General features: G+C 51.4%; 1 protein-coding gene across 1 annotated transcript in view; it reads left to right on the top strand.

Moving 5' to 3' along the window:
• The window catches only part of LOC135517077 (WD repeat-containing protein 7-like), a 110,431-nt gene that overhangs the window by 65,999 nt on the left and 18,257 nt on the right, over window positions 1-26,175 (top strand). The window contains exons 15-18 of the mRNA XM_064941099.1: window positions 8,086-8,319; window positions 9,573-9,866; window positions 10,107-10,303; window positions 19,886-19,977. Coding sequence (XP_064797171.1) covers window positions 8,086-8,319; window positions 9,573-9,866; window positions 10,107-10,303; window positions 19,886-19,977 — 817 coding nt within the window. The remainder of the gene's footprint in view (window positions 1-8,085; window positions 8,320-9,572; window positions 9,867-10,106; window positions 10,304-19,885; window positions 19,978-26,175) is intronic.

Raw genomic sequence — 26,175 nt, 5'->3', positions numbered from 1 at the left:
GGTCACACCGCTCTCCTCTCCTCCCCTCCGCCCGGTCACACCGCTCTCCTCTCCTCCCCTCCGCCCGGTCACACCGCTCTCCTCTCCTCCCCTCCGCCCGGTCACACCGCTCTCCTCTCCTCCCCTCCGCCCGGTCACACCGCTCTCCTCCCCTCTGCCCGGTCACACCGCTCTCAACTCCTCCCCTCCGCCCGGTCACACCGCTCTCCTCTCCTCCCTTCCGCCCGGTCACACCGCTCTCCTCTCCTCCCTTCCGCCCGGTCACACCGCTCTCCTCTCCTCCCCTCCGCCCGGTCACACCGCTCTCCTCTCCTCTCCTCCCCTCCGCCCGGTCACACCGCTCTCCTCCCCTCAGCCCGGTCACACCGCTCTCCTCCCCTCAGCCCGGTCACACCGCTCTCCTCCCCCTCCGCCCGGTCACACCGCTCTCCTCTCCTCCCCTCCGCCCGGTCACACCGCTCTCCTCTCCTCCCCTCCGCCCGGTCACACCGCTCTCCTCTCCTCTCCTCCCCTCCGTCCGGTCACACCGCTCTCCTCTCCTCTCCCCCCCTCCGTCCGGTCACACCGCTCTCCTCTCCTCCCCTCCGCCCGGTCACACCGCTCTCCTCTCCTCCCCTCCGCCCGGTCACACCGCTCTCCTCTCCTCCCCTCCGCCCGGTCACACCGCTCTCCTCTCCTCCCCTCCGCCCGGTCACACCGCTCTCCTCTCCTCCCCTCCGCCCGGTCACACCGCTCTCCTCCCCTCAGCCCGGTCACACCGCTCTCCTCCCCTCAGCCCGGTCACACCGCTCTCCTCCCCTCAGCCCGGTCACACCGCTCTCCTCCCCTCAGCCCGGTCACACCGCTCTCCTCCCCTCCGCCCGGTCACACCGCTCTCCTCCCCTCCGCCCGGTCACACCGCTCTCCTCTCCTCCCTTCCGCCCGGTCACACCGCTCTCCTCTCCTCCCTTCCGCCCGGTCACACCGCTCTCCTCTCCTCCCCTCCGCCCGGTCACACCGCTCTCCTCTCCTCCCCTCCGCCCGGTCACACCGCTCTCCTCCCCTCAGCCCGGTCACACCGCTCTCCTCCCCTCCGCCCGGTCACACCGCTCTCCTCCCCTCCGCCCGGTCACACCGCTCTCCTCCCCTCCGCCCGGTCACACCGCTCTCCTCTCCTCCCCTCCGCCCGGTCACACCGCTCTCCTCTCCTCCCCTCCGCCCGGTCACACCGCTCTCCTCTCCTCCCCTCCGTCCGGTCACACCGCTCTCCTCTCCTCTCCTCCCCTCCGTCCGGTCACACCGCTCTCCTCTCCTCCCCTCCGCCCGGTCACACCGCTCTCCTCTCCTCCCCTCCGCCCGGTCACACCGCTCTCCTCTCCTCTCCTCCCCTCCGCCCGGTCACACCGCTCTCCTCTCCTCTCCTCCCCCTCCGCCCGGTCACACCGCTCTCCTCTCTCCTCCCCCTCCGCCCGGTCACACCGCTCTCCTCTCCCCTCCTCCCCTCCGCCCGGTCACACCGCTCTCCTCTCCTCCCCTCCGCCCGGTCACACCGCTCTCCTCTCCTCCCCTCCGCCCGGTCACACCGCTCTCCTCCTCCTCCCCTCCGCCCGGTCACACCGCTCTCCTCCCCTCCCCTCCGCCCGGTCACACCGCTCTCCTCTCCTCCCCTCCGCCCGGTCACACCGCTCTCCCTCCCCTCCCCTCCGCCCGGTCACACCGCTCTCCTCCCCTCCCCCTCCGCCCGGTCACACCGCTCCCCTCCTCCCCTCCTCCTCCCCCGGTCACACCGCTCCTCCCCTCCGCCCTCCTCCTCCTCCCCTCCGCCCGGTCACACCGCTCTCCTCTCCTCCCCTCCGCCCGGTCACACCGCTCTCCTCTCCCTCCCCTCCGCCCGGTCACACCGCTCTCCTCCCCCTCCCCTCCGCCCGGTCACACCGCTCTCCTCTCCCCTCTCCGCCCTCCTCCCCTCCGCCCGGTCACACCGCTCTCCCTCTCCTCCTCCCCTCCGCCCGGTCACACCGCTCTCCTCTCCTCTCCCTCCCTCCCCTCCGCCCGGTCACACCGCTCTCCTCTCCTCCCCTCCCCTCCGCCCGGTCACACCGCTCTCTCCTCTCCTCCTCCCCTCCCCTCCGCCCCGGTCACACCGCTCTCCTCTCCTCCCCTCCCCTCCGCCCGGTCACACCGCTCTCCTCTCCTCCCCTCCCCTCCGCCCGGTCACACCGCTCTCCTCTCCTCCCCCTCCCCTCCGCCCGGTCACACCGCTCTCCTCTCCTCCCCTCCCCTCCGCCCGGTCACACCGCTCCTCTCCTCCCCTCCCCTCCGCCCGGTCACACCGCTCTCCTCTCCTCCCCTCCCCCTCCGCCCGGTCACACCGCTCTCCTCTCCTCCCCTCCCCTCCGCCCGGTCACACCGCTCTCCTCTCCTCCCCTCCCCTCCGCCCGGTCACACCGCTCTCCTCTCCTCTCCCTCCCCTCCGCCCGGTCACACCGCTCTCCTCTCCTCCCCTCCCTCCGCCCGGTCACACCGCTCTCCTCTCCTCCCCCCCCTCCGCCCGGTCACACCGCTCTCCTCCTCTCCTCCTCCCCTCCGCCCGGTCACACCGCTCTCTCTCCTCCCCTCCCCTCCGCCCGGTCACACCGCTCTCCTCTCCCTCCCTCCGCCCCGGTCACACCGCTCTCTCCTCTCCTCCCTCCCCTCCGCCCGGTCACACCGCTCTCCTCTCCTCCCCTCCCCTCCGCCCGGTCACACCGCTCTCCTCTCCTCCCCTCCCCTCCGCCCGGTCACACCGCTCTCCTCTCCTCCCCTCCCCTCCGCCCGGTCACACCGCTCTCCTCTCCTCCCCTCCCCTCCGCCCGGTCACACCGCTCTCCCTCTCCTCCCCTCCCCTCCGCCCGGTCACACCGCTCTCCTCTCTTCCCCTCCCCTCCGCCCGGTCACACCGCTCTCCTCTCCTCCCCTCCCCTCCGCCCGGTCACACCGTTCTCCCTCCCCTCCCTCCGCCCGGTCACACCGCTCTCCTCTCCTCCCCTCCCTCCGCCCGGTCACACCGCTCTCCTCCCCTCCCCTCCGCCCGGTCACACCGCTCTCCTCCCCTCCCCTCCGCCCGGTCACACTTTCTATTCATGGCTTGTCACTGGGCTGGCCAGTCAGTCAGTTACAACAAGGCTAGCTATCTACCAGCTATCTACAGGTTTTAAAGCAGCCGATGTATTCATCAACTGAGAACTTAGAATGGGTTAGTTGGCAAATATGAGTGATAGTTATGACCTATTTTTGCTCGATTGCAGTCTCTTGGCATGTAGCACTATCCATATGTTCCTGTGTGTACACTGTGAGTGTTCAAATGGCCAATATGATTTGTATATTTCATTATGGGGGTTGGGGTCAAATCTCTGGTCAATAATGTCCATTTTTCAACAAGTAAACTGCAATTCCAATTTTCCTCTTTGAAAATGATCTACTATGATAATGCACTGTATGATAATGCACTGTACCAGTCTTCCTCTCTATGTTTTGACTGCTCTCCAGGGCTCCGGCCAGCCAGTCAGATGTGTGGGTTGCTATGCAGACTCTCCAGTCCACTGGCTCTATATGTAGTCCAGGGGGAGAGTTTAATAGAAGTGATATGAAATGCTCCTTCCCTGGCATTGCAGGCGCACTGGCTCTGTGATTCTGTGATTGAATTATCTGCTGTTATTCTGGTGTCTGTCCTCTCCGAGCTCCACTCTGCTCTCCTGTGTGTCTGTCCTCTCCTAGATCCACTCTGCTCTCCTGTGTGTCTGTCCTCCGAGCTCCGCTCTGCTCTCCTGTGTGTCTGTCCTCTCCGAGCTCCACTCTGCTCTCCTGTGTGTCTGTCCTCTCCTAGATCCACTCTGCTCTCCTGTGTGTCTGTCCTCTCCGATCTCCACTCTGCTCTCCTGTGTCTGTCCTCTCCTAGATCCACTCTGCTCTCTTGTGTGTCTGTCCTCTCCTAGATCCACTCTGCTCTCCTGTGTGTCTGTCCTCTCCGATCTCCACTCTGCTCTCCTGTGTGTCTGTCCTCTCCGAGCTCCGCTCTGCTCTCCTGTGTGTCTGTCCTCTCCGAGCTCCGCTCTGCTCTCCTGTGTGTCTGTCCTCTCCTAGATCCGCTCTGCTCTCCTGTGTGTCTGTCCTCTCCTAGATCCGCTCTGCTCTCCTGTGTGTCTGTCCTCTCCGAGCTCCGCTCTGCTCTCCTGTGTGTCTGTCCTCTCCGATCTCCGCTCTGCTCTCCTGTGTCTGTCCTCTCCGATCTCCGCTCTGCTCTCCTGTGTCTGTCCTCTCCGATCTCCACTCCGCTCTCCTGTGTGTCTGTCCTCTCCGAGCTCCACTCTGCTCTCCTGTGTGATTTGGGAATTAGCCCTGGTTCCCTTGTGGTCTCAGATGTTAGAGATGCACCTGATTCCACACAGCGATCTACCATCAGATCTACTACCCCTCTCCAGCCCGACGCCCGGTCCCCTCTCCAGCCCGGTCCCCTCTCCAGCCCGGTCCCCTCTCCAGCCCGGTCCCCTCTCCAGCCCGGTCCCCTCTCCAGCCCGGTCCCCTCTCCAGCCCGGTCCCCTCTCCAGCCCGGTCCCCTCTCCAGCCCGTTCCCCTCTCCAGCCCGTTCCCCTCTCCAGCCCGTTCCCCTCTCCAGCCCGGTCCCCTCTCCAGCCCGGTCCCCTCTCCAGCCCGTTCCCCTCTCCAGCCCGTTCCCCTCTCCAGCCCGGTCCCCTCTCCAGCCCTCCCATCATCTCGTCAGGCCGTCAGTAAAGACATTGGAGAAGATGGCTGTCATAAGAGCGTGTGTGTGTGCGCGTGTGTGTGTGTGGCGTGCGCGTGTGTGTGTGTGGCGGGGCGATAGAAATAAATGAACGCCTGCAGCTATGATAGAAGGAATGGGTGGAGGAGAGGGGGCTGTTTTCTTCTCATCTTCTAGAGTCCACCTGCAGCCTAGTTGTGTCCTCAGAGGGAGGGGGCTGGAGGGAGAGGGAGGGAGGGAGGGGGCTGGAGGGAGAGGGAGGTGGGCAGGGGAAGATGGTGCTGGGGGAGGGTCCCTTTTGTCTTGTGGTTTTGGCAGTCGTTATCCTGTGGAGGGCAGCCTTCCTCCATCGAAACAACACCACTGGCTGGTAGAAATCTGTCATCATCAGTGAGCGGTTAAAAAAGCTAATTCATTAAGCCACACTTATCAGAACCCATCACTACTTCTGCTGTAGGACACAAAAAAAATCTGAACGTAGCATCATGTCTAAGGACATTTGTGCAACGTCTCTACTGTGTGTGTGTATTCTGTGTGTGTGTGTGTGTGTCACAGGTGCAGGTGCAATGGCTCCCCATCAGTCAGGACACTAGAAAGGCTAATTACTGAACAGGGAAGCCGTGAACTGGGCTGGGCCTTCTCTCTCACACACACACTGCCGTCTCATGGCTCGTTACGGAGTGTGACTCGGAGCCTGGAGAAGTAGACATCTGTCGAACAACTGAGCCAACGTACGGTCTGTGGCTTTGATTCGCTGTTCCCTCATCAAACAGACAAAACTGATGGCTCCAATCCCAGGCGGACCAAGCTGATGGCTCCAATCCCAGGCGGACCAAGCTGATGGCTCCAATCCCAGGCGGACCAAGCTGATGGCTCCAATCCCAGACCGACCAAGCTGATGGCTCCAATCCCAGACCGACCAAGCTGATGGCTCCAATCCCAGGCCGACCAAGCTGATGGCTCCAATCCCAGGCGGACCAAGCTGATGGCTCCAATCCCAGGCGGACCAAGCTGATGGCTCCAATCCCAGGCGGACCAAGCTGATGGCTCCAATCCCAGGCGGACCAAGCTGATGGCTCCAATCCCAGGCGGACCAAGCTGATGGCTCCAATCCCAGGCGGACCAAGCTGATGGCTCCAATCCCAGGCGGACCAAGCTGATGGCTCCAATCCCAGGCGGACCAAGCTGATGGCTCCAATCCCAGGCGGACCAAGGAGCTGGACTGTACCTATCCTCACGCCGCTGCGCTTCTCTCTGCTGGTGTGTGTGTGTGTGTGTGTGTGTGTGTGTTAGGAGTCTCTTCTCTCTGATAAATGTCTGTCAGACAGGGTCCTGGTTATAACTTTCAATAAAGACTTATAACACACACCACACCATGTTGTCTTCTTTTTAAAATCCAATTCTATTACTATAATTATAGATTTTGCTACTCATTCAAAAATAGTTTAGGAGTACTGCAACATGTATATCATACTATGTGCTATTGTTCAAGTCCCATAACAAAAGACTGTGTAATTGTTAGTTCAAGTCCCATAACAAACCAATGTCCCTTTTCGTATATTGTGCGTTCTGGTTTTGTAATTTTTCACTGAGATGCTGGTGTAAAGTAGTTGGTTTTGTGTCCTTTCATGTCATGAAGCCGATAGAGGAGGTCCAGCCTGTTAGGCCTCCCTCCATCCCTCATCCTTTCTCCTCTACGCCTGACATTGTTCTGCTCTGTGATCACTGAGACACACACAGCAGTGCCCATTGAAGCTGTTTAACTGCCATTGAGCACAGTGACAATGCTGACCCTGTGTGCTAATTGTTAGAGATAGACCTTACTCTATTGTCTGAGCCCTCCCTCCCTCCCTCCCTCCCTCCCTCCCTCCCTCCCTCCCTCCCTCCCTCCCTCCCTCCCTCCCTCCCTCCCTCCCTCCCTCCCTCCCCCTCCCTCCCTCCCTCCCTCCCTCCCTCCCTCCCTCCCTCCCTCCCTCCCTCCCTCCCTCCCTCCCTCCCTCCCTCCCTCCCTCCCTCCCTCCCTCCCTCCCTCCCTCCCTCCCTCCCTCCCAGACAGAGCAGATGCAGGATGGGGGTTAGGGGGCTTGGGGACCTAACAGCAGCTTCTCTGTCTTTCTCGCTCTTCTCTCTCCTTCTCTCGTTCTTTATCCTCTCTTGTTCTTTCTCTCCTCTCTCGTTCTTTATCCTCGCTCTCGTTCTCTCGTTCTCTCTCTCTCTCTCTCTCCTCTTGGAAGAAAGTAAACTAATGTTGTGACGTCCTAGTCCAGTCATTATAGACCTTGTTTGTTTTATGTGAACATCCTTTCCTGTGCAAAGAGTGTGGTGCCTTTCAAGTTGAATAGGGATTAGCATGTTTGTAAATGACACGTAATGTGGTTAGAAAACGGAATGAGATTCTGTGGAAGAAATGTGGTATATTTCACCCCCCCATGTCCCCCATGTTAACACACAGTGACTAAAACCTGTATCTACATCTTTGCTCCTGAATCCAGACCCAGTGAAATGGAAGGGCAACACGGTGATTGAGATTGATGGACTGCTGTTCAGAGTTGACCTACACATTGAACTCCTAAAAGTATTGGGACACACAGTGACACATTGTTTTGTTGTTGTTTTGGCTCTGTACTTCCAGCGCTTTGGATTTGAAATGATATGATGACTATGAGGTTAAAGTGCAGACTGTCAGCTTTAATTTGAGGGTATTTTCATTCCTATCGGATGAACTGTTTATAAATTACACCACTTGTTGTACACTGTCCCACCATTTTAGGGGACAAATTCACGTGTGTGTATTAAATTAGTAGAAAGTGAAGTGTGTGGTTCTAAATTCATAGCACGCAATTATTACATCAAGTTTGTGACTCTACACATTTGTTGGATGCATTTGCACTTAGTTTTGGTTGTTTCAGATAATTTTGTGCCCAATAGAAATTAATGGTAAATAATGTAGTGTGTCATTTTGGAGTCACTTTTATTGTAAATCAGAATAGAATGTTTCTACAGACTTCTAATGAGACGTTAGCATGTCTTGGTGGGTATGATATAAAAGGCTAACCTCTTATGGTGAGACGTTAGCATGTCTTGGTGGGTATGATCTAAAAGGATAACCTCTAATGGTGTGACGTTAGCATGTCTTGGTGGGTATGATCTAAAAGGATAACCTCTAATGGTGAGAGGTTAGCATGTCTTGGTGGGTATGTGATTTGTGCGTGTGTTACTTTCTCACTCATCATTATTCACGATTCATTCAGGATTGTCCGTAACCATGGTAGCATCCACATTAATGTAGAAGTTTGTAGAAACATTCTATTCTGATTTACAATAAAAGTGTCTTTGTTGTTTCCCAGGGCAACCTACAGAAGTACTCCAACAACAGTCTGGTGGTGCAGGCCATGAAGACCAATCTGACAGACCCTGACATGCATGTCCTGTTCTTTGACGTGGAGTCGGTGATCATCCAGCTGCTGACTGAGGAGGCCCAGCGGCCCAACCCCACCCTGGTCTCCCCTGAGACCCTCCAGAAGGCCCAGGGAGCAGCCGACAAAGGAGGGTCCTTCCTCGCTAACAAGATCTTCAAACAGGTGAAGGAGCGATGGCTAGTTGGTCCTGCTGGGTTGGGACTGAGATGACTACCTGTGTCGTGCACTTTTGGCTATGGCCAAATGGGGACGAGGGTGCCGTGCTGGCTCTGGCCAAATGGGGACGAGGGTGCCGTGCTGGCTCTGGCCAAATGGGGACGAGGGTGCCGTGCTGGCTCTGGCCAAATGGGGACGAGGGTGCCGTGCTGGCTCTGGCCAAATGGGGACGAGGGTGCCGTGCTGGCTCTGGCCAAATGGGGACGAGGGTGCCGTGCTGGCTCTGGCCAAATGGGGACGAGGGTGCCGTGCTGGCTCTGGCCAAATGGGGACGAGGGTGCCGTGCTGGCTCTGGCCAAATGGGGACGAGGGTGCCGTGCTGGCTCTGGCCAAATGGGAACGAGGGTGCCGTGCTGGCTCTGGCCAAATGGGAACGAGGGTGCCGTGCTGGCTCTGGCCAAATGGGGACGAGGGTGCCGTGCTGGCTCTGGCCAAATGGGGACGAGGGTGCCGTGCTGGCTCTGGCCAAATGGGGACGAGGGTGCCGTGCTGGCTCTGGCCAAATGGGGACGAGGGTGCCGTGCTGGCTCTGGCCAAATGGGGACGAGGGTGCCGTGCTGGCTCTGGCCAAATGGGGACGAGGGTGCCGTGCTGGCTCTGGCCAAATGGGGACGAGGGTGCCGTGCTGGCTCTGGCCAAATGGGGACGAGGGTGCCGTGCTGGCTCTGGCCAAATGGGGACGAGGGTGCCGTGCTGGCTCTGGCCAAATGGGGACGAGGGTGCCGTGCTGGCTCTGGCCAAATGGGGACGAGGGTGCCGTGCTGGCTCTGGCCAAATGGGGACGAGGGTGCCGTGCTGGCTCTGGCCAAATGGGGACGAGGGTGCCGTGCTGGCTCTGGCCAAATGGGGACGAGGGTGCCGTGCTGGCTCTGGCCAAATGGGGACGAGGGTGCCGTGCTGGCTCTGGCCAAATGGGGACGAGGGTGCCGTGCTGGCTCTGGCCAAATGGGGACGAGGGTGTCGTGCTTATTACATTTTTTTTCTTCACATTATTCACAACAAAAGTAATTGTTGGACTTATACAATTACTTGACCTTTTGTACCGTGTACCTTTTCATGAGAATCTGACTGTATAACATTTCCTTGGACAATAATCCAATTGAAATAATTCTCATAAGAACTGCTCACAATAAGCAACAATAATTATTATTTCTGTTGTTTTTATCACTGACTGGCGGCCATTTTGTCATGTCCAACAGGTGAAGGAGACAATGAAGGAGACCATTAAGGAGCACCTCCTGGATGAAGACGAGGAGGAAGAGGAGGAGATGAGGAGACGCGAGGAGAAGTCTAAATCTCTGTCTCTGTTGGAGTATAACCTGACTATGGACACGGCCAAACTGTTCATGTCCTGTCTCCACGCCTGGGGCCTCAACGGACCACTGGACGAGGTGTGTCTGAGCAGACTGGGCATGCTCAAACCCCATTGCCCCATCTCCTTCGGTCTCATATCCCGAGGAGGTCATATGTCTCTCATGCTGCCCACCTTCAAGGTAAGGTGTTCATTTTTACAATTTATGGATTTTCCGTATATTTTTGTGTGTGTATATCGATAGATAGAGATAGATATAGAGATAGATAGAGATATATAGATATATGTGTATGTATGTGTATATATGTGTATATATACATAAATGTATATATGTATGTATATATATGTATAGATATATAGATATAGATATGTGTGTGTGTGTGTGTTTCGACTCAATATGTAACTCCTCTGTACTAATTAGGAGTCCCTGCTGCGTCAGATGGCCCTGTCCACGGGCAGGAAGTTGTCCCTGTCAGAGATGGTGGGTAAAGGGACATACGGAGTGTCCCGGGCCGTGACTACCCAGCACCTGCTCTCTGTCATCTCATTGGCTAACACCCTGATGGGCATGACCAATGCCACCTTCGTGGGAGAACACATGAAGAAGGCACCTGTCAGGTAAGCAGCGTTGTCACACAGGCACCGACACCTGGCTCAGGTGATATTTCATTAAAGGGGCAATCAGCAGTAGAAACGATAACAAAGCAGCCTCCCATTCCTCTGTTTCGGTATACTGCTGAGGATTGATGCTGAATAAACGTATCCACTCTATCAAATTCATAGACAGAGCTGTGGAGGCAACGACTGACCAGCCAGGATGTCACAATGATCATTTGAACCATGTTTTGAGGCTATATAGTTAAGATTTTCTTTGTTTACTGACAGTGGAGTGAAAACACGTTTATATTTGGGTTCTGGTGGACTGTGACAGTTACACTGAGCTCATGAGGGATGCAATATTCCTAAAGAATCAATGGGTACATATCATTCATTTAGAAGTCCAAATATACTTGTAGCAATGACTGATTGCCCCCTTTTTAAAATATGTACACACACACACACACACACACACACACACACACACACACACACACGTAGGTAGAGACCTGCTCGACGTGTGTGTGTGTAGGTAGAACCCTGCTCGACCTTTGTATGTGGGTAGAGCCCTGCTCGAACTTTGTGTATGTGGGTAGAGCCCTGCTCAAACTTTGTGTCTGTAGGTAGAACCCTGCTCGACGTGTGTCTGTAGGTAGAACCCTGCTCGACGTGTGTGTATGTAGGTAGAACCCTGCTCGACGTGTGTGTGTATGTAGGTAGAACCCTGCTCGACGTGTGTGTGTGTGTGTGTGTGTGTGTGTGTGTGTCTGTAGGTAGAACCCTGCTCGACGTGTGTCTGTAGGTAGAACCCTGCTCGACGTGTGTGTGTCTGTAGGTAGAACCCTGCTCGACGTGTGTGTGTCTGTAGGTAGAGCCCTGCTCGACGTGTGTGTGTGTAGGTAGAGCCCTGCTCGACGTGTGTGTGTGTAGGTAGAACACTGCTCGACGTGTGTGTGTGTAGGTAGAACACTGCTCGACGTGTGTGTAGGTAGAACCCTGATTGACGTGTGTAGGTAGAACCCTGATTGACGTGTGTAGGTAGAACCCTGCTTGACGTGCGTGTGTATGTAGGTAGAACCCTGCTTGACGTGCGTGTGTATGTAGAACCCTGCTTGACGTGCGTGTGTGTGTAGGTAGAACCCTGTTTGACGTGCATGTGTGCGTGGGTAGAACCCTGTTTGACGTGCGTGTGTGTAGATAGAACCCTGCTTGACGTGCGTGTGTATGTAGGTAGAACCCTGCTCGACGTGTGTATGTAGGTAGAACCCTGCTTGACGTGTGTATTTAGGTAGAACCCTGCTTGACGTGAGTGTGTATGTAGGTAGAACCCTGCTTGACGTGAGTGTGTATGTAGGTAGAACCCTGTTTGACGTGCGTGTGTGTATGTATTGTCGTTGTTTCTGGCTATGTCGGATGAAGTGGTATGACATGCAATTCTATAAAATCATTTCTCCGTAATTAATATTACCTGATTGAGCTAATCATGTAAATGTAATTAACTAGAGAGTCGGGGCACGCCAAAATAATATTTATAGAGCTGTTATCTTCCGAATAAACTCTTAAAGACCTAGTAATATTTTACATCAATAGCAGTCAATATTAATAGTCCTCTTAATTCAGTCTCATCTGAAAGTTGTAAAGTCTTGGTTATCTGCACAAACCCTGCCTAACAAGTTGAATCAGCAATACAGAATTGGGTTTAATTATTTATTTACTAAATACCCAACTAATCACACAGAATTACACATACACATAATTAAATCATAACTTAATTACAAATTGCGTCATAAAGGAAAACGTCCCTAGCGGGCGGAACAGATATGACAGCTTGTTACTCAAAGGAAAAGGGGCGGGGTTAGAGTGAAAGAGCGGGAAGACTGAGGGACACAGGGAGAAGCTGTGCTATCGCAAATACAGTATCTGATGCATTCTAAATTACCGCCCATTTGGAAAAGGAAAATGCAATACATATTTACTCTGAGCTGCGTTTCAGTACGTTGGTGGTAGATGGAAGGCCGTGTTGCCAAACCGAGTCCTTTGTCCTTTGAAGAATGTCTCTGGTGGTCAATTGGATACGTTGTAGTAACGTCGTTGTGTGGTAGATGGGATACTCTGTCTGTTCCTTCCTAACCCACGTTTGCAGCTGCTGTTGCTAACTCAACGGCGAGGAGGTATCACTTCTGTAGTGAATAATAGTTCAAAGTTCATAACATTCGCAACCAAAGCTCACGCTGATGTTGGCTTCGTTCTGTAGTTATTATCTGAAACATTCTGACATCGGACCGTCGTCTTCACATCCTCAGAACAGAAGGTTATGTTGTCGTCAAGGCTTTTTATAGGAAGGGAGAAGGAGGGCGTGTTTGAAAAGGTTTATAGCCCATGTCTCTTCACAGGGGAGGGCCACTGATTGAGCAGAGCCCTAACTTATGAAGACCCAAATCTCACATTTTAAATTGAACAACAATTCCTTGTGAATCCGATAACTCTGATGTGTAGACTTTCCACTGTAGAGTTAGGATGACAATCATCGATGAGAATGTCTCAGATGACAACCGAACTGACATCATATTCATTAAGTACCAACCCATATGTTCAATTGGTCGGATTACCAGAATATAGTTCATTTCCCCCCACCTTCTGATGTTCTCAGGATCTCTATGTTAATGAAGGGGTTTTCAAATGTCACATCAGTAGGGTAGAGAGAGGAAGAAGGGGGGGGGGGAAGAGGTGTTTGTAACTGTCATAAACCTACCCACAGGCCAACGTCTTGACAGTATGTATGTAGGTAGAACCTTGCTTGACATGTATGTAATGTATGTATGTATGTATGTATGTATGCATGTATGTATGTCTAACATTAAGAAGGGTGCTGTGTAGCTTTGAATGGTGGGTAGATCCTCAGTCTCTAGTACCCCCAGGACCCCCATGTCCTCTGTGGGCCCCTGGCCCTGTGACTACCTGTCCCCAGTCTGTAGGACCCCCAGGCCCCCCATGTCCTCTGTGGGCCCCTGGTGAGGCGTTGCTGAAATTGGGGAGGATTGCCTGGTTTGTATTGAGCTGTTGTTCAGTCTTAGTTTACTATTTGTACAGTGACCCGCGAGCAGAGACCGGAGCAGTGGTGGTCTGATTGTTGGAGCTTCCTTCTCTTGGTCTCGTAGGGAAGCTGAATGATTTAACAACATGCTGTTGCTGAAATGCCAGAAAGATGATGACAATTTTATGAAGTCTGTCGACGGCCGGCCCGTTGCCCCTTGATGTGTGTTTTGTATTTTTATCTTACATAAAACGGGGGGGCGGGCGAACGGACAGACGTGGTTCATAGTTAACGAGGGAGTACAGATGGATGGACAGACGTGGTTCATAGTTAACGAGGGAGTACAGATGGACGGACAGACGTGGTTCATAGTTAACGAGGGAGTACAGATGGACGAACAGACGTGGTTCATAGTTAACGAGGGAGTACAGATGGACGGACAGACGTGGTTCATAGTTAACGAGGGAGTACAGATGGACGGACAGACGTGGTTCATAGTTAACGAGGGAGTACAGATGGACGGACAGACGTGGTTCATAGTTAACGAGGGAGTACAGATGGATGGACAGACCTCTTCGCATCCTGTCTCCTAGCCATACAGATGCTCCAAGTCCTCAATATTTCAAACTTCCTGGTCTTCCTGGTTAAAATGTAAAGAATCTCCAGAAAGCCCATTTAAACAATGTATTATCCCCCCCAGCCAGGGCCTAGTGCGTTATTTCCCCCCCCCCCCCCAGCCAGGGCCTAGTGCGTTATTTCCCCCCCCCAGCCAGGGCCTAATGCGTTATTTCCCCCCCCCAGCCAGGGCCTAATGCGTTATTTCCCCCCCCCAGCCAGGGCCTAATACGTTAACCCCCCAGCCAGGGCCTAATGCGTTATCCCCCCCCAGCCAGGGCCTAATGCGTTATCCCCCCCCAGCCAGGGCCTAATGCGTTATCCCCCCCAGCCAGGTCAACACATGTCTCCTCATGTAAAAGAGGAGCTTTAAACACCTCTGACATGTATTACTTTAAGTTGTGCAGTTGTCGGCCTGGTACACGTCAGGATCTCTGTCGGCCTGGTACACTTCAGGATCTCTGTCGGCCTGGTACACGTCAGGATCTCTGTCGGCCTGGTACACGTCAGGATCTCTGTCGGCCTGGTACACGTCAGGATCTCTGTCGGCCTGGTACACGTCGGATCTCTGTCGGCCTGGTACACGTCGGATCTCTGTCGGCCTGGTACGCGTCGGGTCTCTGTCGGCCTGGTACACGTCGGATCTCTGTCGGCCTGGTACACGTCGGGTCTCTGTCGGCCTGGTACGCGTCGGGTCTCTGTCGGCCTGGTACGCGTCGGGTCTCTGTCGGCCTGGTACACGTCGGATCTCTGTCGGCCTGGTACACGTCGGGTCTCTGTCGGCCTGGTACACGTCGGGTCTCTGTCGGCCTGGTACACGTCGGATCTCTGTCGGCCTGGTACACGTCGGGTCTCTGTCGGCCTGGTACACGTCGGGTCTCTGTCGGCCTGGTACACGTCGGGTCTCTGTCGGCCTGGTACGCGTCGGGTCTCTGTCGGCCTGGTACGCGTCGGGTCTCTGTCGGCCTGGTACGCGTCAGATCTCTGTCGTAAGTTTACATGCACCTTAGCCAAATATATTTAAACTTATTTTTTCACAATTCCTGACATTTAATCCTAGTAAAAATCCACTGTCTTAGGTCAGTTAGGATCACCACTTTATTTTAAGAATGTGAAATGTCAGAATAATAGTAGAGTTTCATTTCAGCTTTTATATCATTCATCACATTCCCAGTGAGTCAGACGTTTTCATACACTCAATTAGTATGTGGTAGCATTGTATTTGGTAGCATTGTCTTTGTCCCCATGTGCAGTTGCAAACCGTAGTCTGACTTTTTTTATGGGGGTTTTGGAGCAGTGGCTTTTTCCTTGCTGAGCGGCCTTTCAGGTTATGCAGATATAGGAATCGTTTTTACTGTGGATATATAGATACTTATGTACCTGTTTCCTCCAGCATCTTCACAGGGTCCTTTGCTGTTGTTCTGAGATTGATTCGCACTTGTCGCACCAAAGAACATTCATCTCTAGGAGACAGAACGCGCTTCCTTCCTGAGCGGTATGACGGCTGCGTGGTCCCATGGTGTTTATACTTGCGTACTATTGTTTGTACAGATGAACGTGGTACATTCAGCCATTTGGAAATTGCTCCCAAGGATGAACCAGACTTGTGGAGGTCTACATATTATTTTTCTGAGGTCTGATTGGCTGATTTCTTTAGATTTTCCCATGATGTCAAGCAGAGAAGCACTGAGTTTGAAGGTAGGCCTTGAAATACATCTTCAGGTACACTTCCAATTGACTCAAATTATGTCAATTAGCCTATCAGAAGCTTCTAAAGCCATGACTGCTAATAGCAGTAAGGAATGTCTGTTGAATCTGTTATCCAATGTGCTTGTCTGAGCTAATAGCAGCCCAAAACATTTTTCATGTTTATTTTTATATACTTCAAGGGGTCTTAATATTCATAATCAAATAGCTAAATGACCCTTGGTATGACCTTAAAACAATTCCGTATAGGTTAGTAGAACCTCCCCTCCCCCCGGTTTAGGCAGGGCTTAGACTCTTAAGGTTTAACACATTTTGGCAAAGGGATCCGTGGAATAACTTTAGCGGGTGTAATATAATACAATGTATTATTAATTATTAATCTGTAAATATGTTTTTAACCCTTGGCAACATGAGTCTTCGATGCTCACAGCGATATTGGTATCCAAAGTACGCCACCAATTCAATTTATTTCCAACTCAATGCATCTTGTATTTCTCCAACTTTTTCAGTTTTTTTTTTTTTTTTTGCTATAAATGTATTTTAAACTTTAAAACTGCAAAGTTTTCTCTCTGCCGCATGGAAAAAGCTGTAGAATTGCAGTATATTCGCTTTAAGGTTGCAACAACAAAAACATCTCTCTGTGTTGACACATTTGTCGAATTGCAGGAAATTACAGTAGCTTGAAAACGGCAACATTTTATTTCCGATGCCAAGAGGCGAGCCTTTAAAATGGTCTTTCCTAGGGACAGAGATTTGGTTGGTCCGGCCGTGCTCTGCCGACATCATAAGTAAAACTCCTTGTTTGCTATTTTCATCTCACTTGAGCTTTTCTGACTATGAGGGGGTCCCTGATGAATTTCTTAACATTAAAGGGGTCCCTGGACCCACAACAATTTGAGAAGCCCTGGCCTAAACAACAACAACAGTAATTGTGTGAAGGCAGGGATGCAAGGCTGTGTTCAAAACAACTACAAGTGTGCTTGCTCTTGTTCCTCAACGGCACAGCTCGGAGAACAAAAAAAACAACACTTATAATATATAGTAATAATAATAATATATCCCATTTAGCAGACGCTTTTGTCCAAAGCGACTTACAAGTCGGCTGGGGCCACTACTTTTACATATGGGTGGCCCCAGCGGGAATCGAACCCACGACGCTTGGCGTTGCAAGCGCCATGCTCTACCGACTGAGCCACACAGGACCCAGGACCCTTATAGTTGAAGACTCTGGTTTGACAGCTGTGTTCACTTGGAAACACCAGTTAGACCTCTCACTCAAACCCTTATTATTGTCTTATGTTGCAACTATCCCAATTTCTAATAGGGTCCTGTGTGGCTCAGTCGGTAGAGCATGGCGCTTGCAACGCCAAGCGTCGTGGGTTCGATTCCCGCTAGGGCCACCCATATGTAAAAGTAGTGGCCCCAGCCGACTTGTAAGTCGCTTTGGACAAAAGCGTCTGCTAAATGGGATATATATTTATATATATATAATATTATTATCATGCTACTGATTGTATTCAGAGTATTTTCAGTGTTCATGATCAACACATGCGGCCGAAAAGTACAGCTAATATTTAATATGAAATCAACAGTGTAATGTTTAGATTCAATCTCGTATCAGGTGAATTGTCCTCACCTATTTTGCCTAATCATTACCCCATCGTTCCAAACTCTTCCATTTGAATTGCTACCGTGGTTACACATGTTTTCCATATTGGCCAATCCCCTGGAGTTCAGCTTTTGCTGCACTTTTTCCACCCTATTCGTTGTGTGTGTGTTTCCTGTATCTTGTGTTAACAATGGGTAAGATGTTCAGTGTTAAAGAGGAGTGCATTTCCATGTTTGCATCCCAAATTGAATCCTATTCCCTACGTACTGCACTAAATAGGTAATAGGGTGCCCTTTTTGGGATGCATGCATAGCTGTGTCTATCTGCCTGGCCTTTAAGTGTGATAAACAGTGGATGGGCCCTAAATTAAATGAATGCTCTGGGTAGCGGTATTGTACAGCTCTCTCTTAGCGAATCATTGAACAGGCCTCTTCTACAGACTGGGACAATGGGCCCTGATCACTCTAAAGGGGTTCTATCCTGTTTCTATGCCGACTTCAACGAGCTGAGTAAACGTGTCCGTGTCGCGTGATGATTAGGAATTCAGCCTCCTGTTGTTCAGATTACCGTTGGCTGTCTACCACATCTAGCGAGTCGCTTTATGCAGGCAGGCAGGGTAGCCTAGTGGTTAGAGCGTTGGACTTGTAACCTGAAGGTTGCAAGTTCGAATCCCCGAGCTGACAAGGTACAAATCTGTCGTTCTGCCCCTGAACAGGCAGTTAACCCACTGTTCCTAGGCCGTCATTGAAAATAAGAATTTGTTCTTAACTGACTTGCCTAGTAAAATAAAGGTGTAAAACAAAAAACAAAAAAAACAAAATGGAGAAGTGTCATCTGGGATCCAACTTAAAGGGGATGAAATACATCAATTAAATAAAGATCCAAAGTCCAAACATAAATGTAAATACTTCACTATTGACGGTACAAGTTAGTTCTCTGTGATAAGATGTTGACCGCTTTTACTGTCGTGATATTTTATAGAGACCCACCATGGACGTAGGAGTCACGTTTCTGGACCGAACGTGGGGCGAAGGGGACTGGGGTGGAGGGGACTGAACGAAGGACCCGGCTGGGGTGGAGGGGACTGAACGAAGGACCCGGCTGGGGTGGAGGGGACTGAACGAAGGACCCGGCTGGGGTGGAGGGGACTGAACGAAGGACCCGGCTGGGGTGGAGGGGACTGAACGAAGGACCCGGCTGGGGTGGAGGGGACTGAACGAAGGACCCGGCTGGGGTGGAGGGGACTGAACGAAGGACCCGGCTGGGGTGGAGGGGACTGAACGAAGGACTCGGCTGGGGTGGAGGGGACTGAACGAAGGACCCGGCTGGGGTGGAGGGGACTGAACGAAGGACCCGGCTGGGGTGGAGGGGACTGAACGAAGGACCCGGCTGGGGTGGAGGGGACTGAACGAAGGACCCGGCTGGGGTGGAGGGGACTGAACGAAGGACTCGGCTGGGGTGGAGGGGACTGAACGAAGGACCCGGCTGGGGTGGAGGGGACTGAACGAAGGACTCGGCTGGGGTGGAGGGGACTGAACGAAGGACTCGGCTGGGGTGGAGGGGACTGAACGAAGGACCCGGCTGGGGTGGAGGGGACTGAACGAAGGACCCGGCTGGGGTGGAGGGGACTGAACGAAGGACCCGGCTGGGGTGGAGGGGACTGAACGAAGGACTCGGCTGGGGTGGAGGGGACTGAACGAAGGACCCGGCTGCGGTGGAGGGGACTGAACGAAGGACCCGGCTGGGGTGGAGGGGTTGCTCAACGAAGGACCCGGCTGGGGTGGAGGGGTTGCTCAACGAAGGATCTCATCATCACGCTTTTTCTCCAGACTTAGTAAAAGCGACAGACTTCTCTCTGTGGCTAAACTTCTCTCTGTGACTAAACTTTACTCTGTCTTCTCTCACCTGAGAGAATAACTAGTTTTTTCAGATTAAATGTCAGAACGTTTCCCTCCAGGCCAGGATTTGTAACATCACAGGATCACAGTAAGCCCTGTTAGTGTCAGATCGCAGTACAGCACATGTCTACTTTTAGCTAACGAGAGAGAAACTGTTCTACTCTTCATTGTCTTCATTAGTCCCAATGCAACAGGTGTAGTCAGCAGAATGGAACACTTACCCTGAGGCTTTTCTTAAAAGGGGGTGGCGTGGGCTGTGAGGCGCTGTAAAGATCACAGGTGGAGGTCTGGAGACACCTGTTAACAGCCTGTGATTTTATATGTGCTACGGTGTATTTTTGTCCTTGGTGATTTAGTCAGGATGGAAAGGAAACCCTAGTGGGAGGAGAACTGCAAGGTGTTCGAGGTAATAATGATGGGGCCACCTTCCCTTTAACATTGTGGACTGAGAGGTGGGGGTGGGGGGGGGAGCCTTGGGTCTTTCAACTACTAGATAGAACAGAACACATCTGAACCTGTAGTTAGCCTGAATTTAAAAAAAAAAGAAGGAATTTGAGTGTTTGTATAGTGATGATTTGTTGTTCATCACCTCTCTGACCACATACACACACATGCTTACATACCCCACCCCCACCCCCCTCATACTACTAAGCTTGTCTTTTCTACACAGTACATGGACACAATTCAAGCTTCTCTGTCTGCTAAATATTTGATGGTATCTTATGTATTCTATTCTCCAGGCCTCCTAGACCCGGGACCCCTGAGACCCCCAAGAAGACTGCAGCACCCCCCCAGGTGTCTAGTCCGGCCGTGCAGGGACAGATCAAACAAGGTAACTACAAAAGGCTGTTTTCCCTCGGGGCGGTGCTCGGAGATCCACTGATGTACAGGGCAGGCAGCGGGCGCTGTGAACCTCAGATCTAGGAGAGAATCCGCTCCTGGCCTTTCAAACTTAGGATGAGTCCCTAATGCACCCTATTCCCTATATAGTGCACTACACTGGTCAAACGTTTTTCACTATATAGCGGGATAGAATGTCATTTGAGACCCTAGAATACTTCATGTCGTCTCCACAGGAGTAAACGAAGGTGTCACCGACAGTCTCTACAGGGTAGCCTAGTGGTTAGAGTGTAGAGGCGGCAGGGTAGCCTAGTGGTTAGAGTGTAGAGGCGGCAGGGTAGCCTAGTGGTTAGAGTGTAGAGGCGGCAGGGTAGCCTAGTGGTTAGAGTGTAGAGGCGGCAGGGTAGCCTAGTGGTTAGAGTGTTGAACTAGTAACCGGAAGGTTGCGAGTTCAAACCCCCGAGCTGACAAGGTAAAAATCTGTCGTTCTGCCCCTGAACAGGCAGTTAACCCACTGTTCCTAGGCCGTCATTGAAAATAAGAATTTGTTCTTAACTGACTTGCCTAGTTAAATAAAGGTGTAAAAAAAACAACAACAAAAAAACAATAACAAATCAAGCTGTGTTTGTCCAATGCCCCGAATACAACAAGTGAAGACCTTACCGTGAAATGCTTAGTTACAAGCCCTTAACCAACAATGCACTTCAAGAAATAAAGTTGAGATAATATTTACCAAATAAACATAATTAAATTATAATCAAAAGTAACACCATAAAATAACAATAACAAGGCTATATACAGGGGGGTACCGGTACCGAGTGACTGTGCGGGGGTACAGGTTAGTTGAGGTAATTTGTACATGTAGGTAGGTGTGAGGTGACTATGCATAGATAATAAACAATGAGTTGCAGCAGTGTACAAAACAAATGGAGGGGAGGGGAGGGGCGGGGGTGTTGGTGTAATATATACATTTACAGCACAGCGCACCTGTTATACTACAGGATTGGGGTCAATTCATGAAGTAAAGGTGTCATTTAGAATGATGATCCCAGTACGATACACCAGGTCAGGACATTTATATTCAATCATTGAAAAAAAATACCATCTACTTTCAACGATTTCTCAGAAATTAAAGGATAGGCAAATGATGACGTGCATTTTTTAACTCAAAACACTTCCTCAATTTACTGACTTAAATTTGAATTGACCCCAGCCCCTGGCGTTTGCCCCCAGCCCCTGGCGTTTGCCCCCAGCCCCTGGTGTTTGCCCCCAGCCCCTGGCGCTTGACCCCAGCCCCTGGCGCTTGACCCCAGCCCCTGGCGCTTGACCCCAGCCCCTGGCGCTTGACCCCAGCCCCTGGCGTTTGACCCCAGCCCCTGCCCGACAAAACAACAGTTATGTCTGTCTCACTGCTGTCTGTCTGGCCTTGTCCCTGACTCATACCAGTCAACGGTTGTTCAGTATCTACATACTTCAGTGAAAGGCAACTGGCCCTTTTTGTAAGCAAGGGGGGAGGGGTCTCAACTTACTGTTAAAATAGTAGAATACCCCAGGTGACATTTAGAATGATGACAATACGATACACCAGGTGTCACTTAGAATGATGACAGTACGATACACCAGGTGTCATTTAGAATGATGACAGTACGATACACCAGGTGACATTTAGAATGATGACAATACAATACACCAGGTGTCATTTAGAATTATGACAGTACGATACACCAGGTGACATTTAGAATGATGACAGTACAATACACCAGGTGTCATTTAGAATGATGACAGTACGATACACCAGGTGTCATTTAGAATGATGACAGTACGATACACCAGGTCTCATTTAGAATGATGACAGTACGATACACCAGGTCTCATTTAGAATGATGACAGTACGATACACCAGGTGTAATTTGGTCATGTGGTTGTGCATCAGCAGTTTCTCTCTTGTTATTTCATGTCAGCTAACATGTTTTAGATTGGTAAGTTCGCCAGCTGTCTAAACTTGTAGTAATCATGGTCAAATTACAGACCGGGGGGCCCACATTGATTTTGTTAGTCACTTTCAATCAGATATCACATTCAAAACTGCAAATATGTCTCTCCGCCCCATGATAAAATGTGTAAAATTTCAGGACTCACTTCACTAACTAACTTCACTTGGGCCCTCCAAAAGACTAAGGCTGCCTCTGACTGCATGTGTGGGGTATGTATCTGGACAGCAGACCCACAAGTCACTGCAACCTGTCATGATAAGTTCAGAGAGTTCCCTGTCAGTTGCCCATCCCTGAGCGAGGTGATCCAGGTCAGTTTGGGTGGTGTGTCCATATATGGAATGATAATAATAATATTGTACCCCATGACTAGGGATCAGACGATGTCTTAATGGCATATATTAAACACATTTAATAAAAATAAATTGATAAAAAAGAAAAAGGAAGATAAACCGGAAATGAAATGATTTGTTCTTGCATGTACATATTTTAATATTATCTATTTATCTAGCTATCTAACTATTTTTTTTATTTTTCTGTTCTTAATTTTATTTTATTTTTTTACATTATGTAAAGATGCACTATGCAGAAATCGCTCCGCCACTTCCTGGTTTGCTAAAAGTCTAATAGTTTTCCTAATTTCAGTTTGTGACAAAACATGCAACAAGTGTAGTGTAGAGAATCATTGTACCGTCTAAACCACTGTGAAATATCTTTTCACCAAAAATGTGTTCTCAGCTGTTTGAAGCTGGTGTATAAAACCCGAAAGTAAAAGACTCAAACTAAATTTAAGAATGGGAAGCATAGAAATAGAGTACATAGAACAGATCTACCGCTTCTTAGACTTGCTTTCAATGTGAACGACATATCTATAACACGCATTTCTATGTGAATGCGGTCACATACTGCAGCTTTAATTGTAGGAACTGAGTAGTGTATGTGGTATGGCCCAATCATGGCCCTGCTGCACTCGTCTTTTGTTGTTGTATCATAATTAAATGTAGAAATTAAAGTATAGTGCTTATGCATGAACATCGTTATTAACTAACGACGACCCCGCTAACCTTGAACACACACACACACACACACACACACACGTACGTACTGGTCTCCATGCAGATGACACAAAGGCCAGTTGAACAAACAACAACGCCCCCTTCCCCACACACACACACACACACACGTGCCTGCGCCCCCCCATTGGCTCTCGGAGCCATGGGGCCGTTGTTACACCTCTATATCAGAGGGTGGTGAGGACAGCAGGGTACATCACTGGGGCCGAGCCCCCTGCCATCCAGGACCTCTCTATCAGAGGGTGGTGAGGACAGCAGGGTACATCACTGGGGCCGAGCCCCCTGCCATCCAAGACCTCTATATCAGAGGGTGATGAGGACAGCCCAGTACATCACTGGGGCCAAGCCCCCTGCCATCCAGGACCTCTATATCAGAGGGTAGTGAGGACAGCCCAGTACATCACTGGGGTCCAGCCCCCTGCCGTCCAGGACCTCTATATCAGAGGGTAGTGAGGACAGCCCAGTACATCACTGGGGTCCAGCCCCCTGCCGTCCAGGACCTCTATATCAGAGGGTGGTGAGGACAGCCCAGTACATCACTGGGGCCAAGCCCCCTGCCGTCCAGGACCTCTGTATCAGAGGGTGGTGAGGACAGCCCAGTACATCACTGGGGCCGAGCCCCCTGCCATCCAGGACCTCTATATCAGAGGGTAGTGAGGACAGCCCAGTACATCACTGGGGTCCAGCCCCCTGCCGTCCAGGACCTCTATATCAGGCGGTGTGAAAAGAAAAGCCTGGGAAATTGTCACTCAAGCCATAGACTATTTTCTCTGCTGCAGGCATGGCAAGAGGTACCGGTGTATCAAGTCTGACACCAACCTCCATCACGCCCGTATCCCTTTCCCCTTCCCCCTATACATATCTACCTCCATCACTCCAGTATCTCTGTCCCCTTCCCCCTATACATATCTACCTCCATCACTCCAGTATCCCTGTCCCCTATACATATCTACCTCCATCACTCCAGTATCCCTGTCCCCTTCCCCCTATACATATCTACCTCCATCACGCCCGTATCCCTGTCCCCTTCCCCCTATACATATCTACCTCTATCACTCCAGTATCCCTGTCCCCTATACATATCTACCTCCATCACTCCAGTATCCCTGTCCCCTTCCCCCTATACATATCTACCTCCATCACGCCCGTATCCCTGTCCCCTTCCCCCTATACATATCTACCTCCATCACTCCAGTATCCCTGTCTCCTATACATATCTACCTCCATCACTCCAGTATCTCTGTCCCCTTCCCCCTATACATATCTACCTCCATCACTCCAGTATCCCTGTCCCCTATACATATCTACCTCCATCACTCCAGTATCCCTGTCCCCTATACATATCTACCTCCATCACTCCAGTGTCCCTGTCCCCTATACATATCTACGTCCATCACTCCAGTATCTTTGTCCCCTTCCCCCTATACATATCTACCTCCATCACGCCCGTATCCCTGTCCCCTTCCCCCTATACATATCAGTATCCCTGTCCCTATACATATCTACCTCCATCACTCCAGTATCTCTGTCCCCTTCCCCCTATACATATCTACCTCCATCACGCCAGTATCTCTGTCCCCTATACATATCTACGTCCATCACTCCAGTATCTTTGTCCCCTTCCCCCTATACATATCTACCTCCATCACGCCCGTATCCCTGTCCCCTTCCCCCTATACATATCTACCTCTATCACTCCAGTATCCCTGTCCCCTATACATATCTACCTCCATCACTCCAGTATCCCTGTCCCCTTCCCCCTATACATATCTACCTCCATCACGCCCGTATCCCTGTCCCCTTCCCCCTATACATATCTACCTCCATCACTCCAGTATCCCTGTCCCCTATACATATCTACCTCCATCACTCCAGTATCCCTGTCCCCTATACATATCTACCTCCATCACTCCAGTATCCCTGTCCCCTATACATATCTACCTCCATCACGCCAGTATCCCTGTGCCCTATACATATCTACCGCCATCACTCCAGTATCCCTGTCCCCTATACATATCTACCGCCATCACTCCAGTATCCCTGTCCCCCTATACATATCAACCTCCATCACTCCAGTATCCCTGTCTCCTATACATATCTACCTCCATCACTCCAGTATCTCTGTCCCCTTCCCCCTATACATATCTACCTCCATCACTCCAGTATCCCTGTCTCCTATACATATCTACCTCCATCACTCCCGTATCCCTGTCCCCTTCCCCCTATACATATCTACCTCCATCACTCCAGTATCCCTGTCCCCTATACATATCTACCTCCATCACTCCAGTATCCCTGTCCCCTATACATATCTACCTCCATCACTCCAGTATCCCTGTCCCCTATACATATCTACCTCCATCACTCCAGTATCCCTGTCCCCTTTACATATCTACCTCATCACGCCAGTATCCCTGTCCCCTATACATATCTACCTCCATCACGCCAGTATCCCTGTCCCCTATACATATCTACCTCCATCACTCCAGTATCCCTGTCCCCTATACATATCTACCGCCATCACTCCAGTATCCCTGTCCCCTATACATATCTACCTCCATCACGCCAGTATCCCTGTCCCCTATACATATCTACCTCCATCACTCCAGTATCCCTGTCCCCTATACATATCTACCGCCATCACTCCAGTATCCCTGTCCCCTATACATATCTACCTCCATCACGCCAGTATCCCTGTCCCCTATACATATCTACCTCCATCACTCCAGTATCCCTGTCCCCTATACATATCTACCGCCATCGCTCCAGTATCCCTGTCCCCTATACATATCTACCTCCATCACTCCAGTATCCCTGTCCCCTTCCCCCTATACATATATACCTCCATCACTCCAGTATCCCTGTCTCCTATACATATCTACCTCCATCACTCCAGTATCCCTGTCCCCTTCCCCCTATACATATCTACCTCCATCACTCCAGTATCCCTGTCCCCTTCCCCCTATACATATCTACCTCCATCACTCCAGTATCCCTGTCCCCTTCCCCCTATACATATCTACCTCCATCACTCCAGTATCCCTGTCCCCTATACATATCTACCTCCATCACTCCAGTATCCCTGTCCCCTATACATATCTACCTCCATCGCTCCAGTATCTCTGT

This window comes from Oncorhynchus masou, chromosome 28 (genome assembly GCF_036934945.1).
Source record: "Oncorhynchus masou masou isolate Uvic2021 chromosome 28, UVic_Omas_1.1, whole genome shotgun sequence".
NCBI classification, from domain to species: domain Eukaryota; kingdom Metazoa; phylum Chordata; class Actinopteri; order Salmoniformes; family Salmonidae; genus Oncorhynchus; species Oncorhynchus masou.
This window is presented reverse-complemented; position numbering and strand designations above follow the sequence as displayed.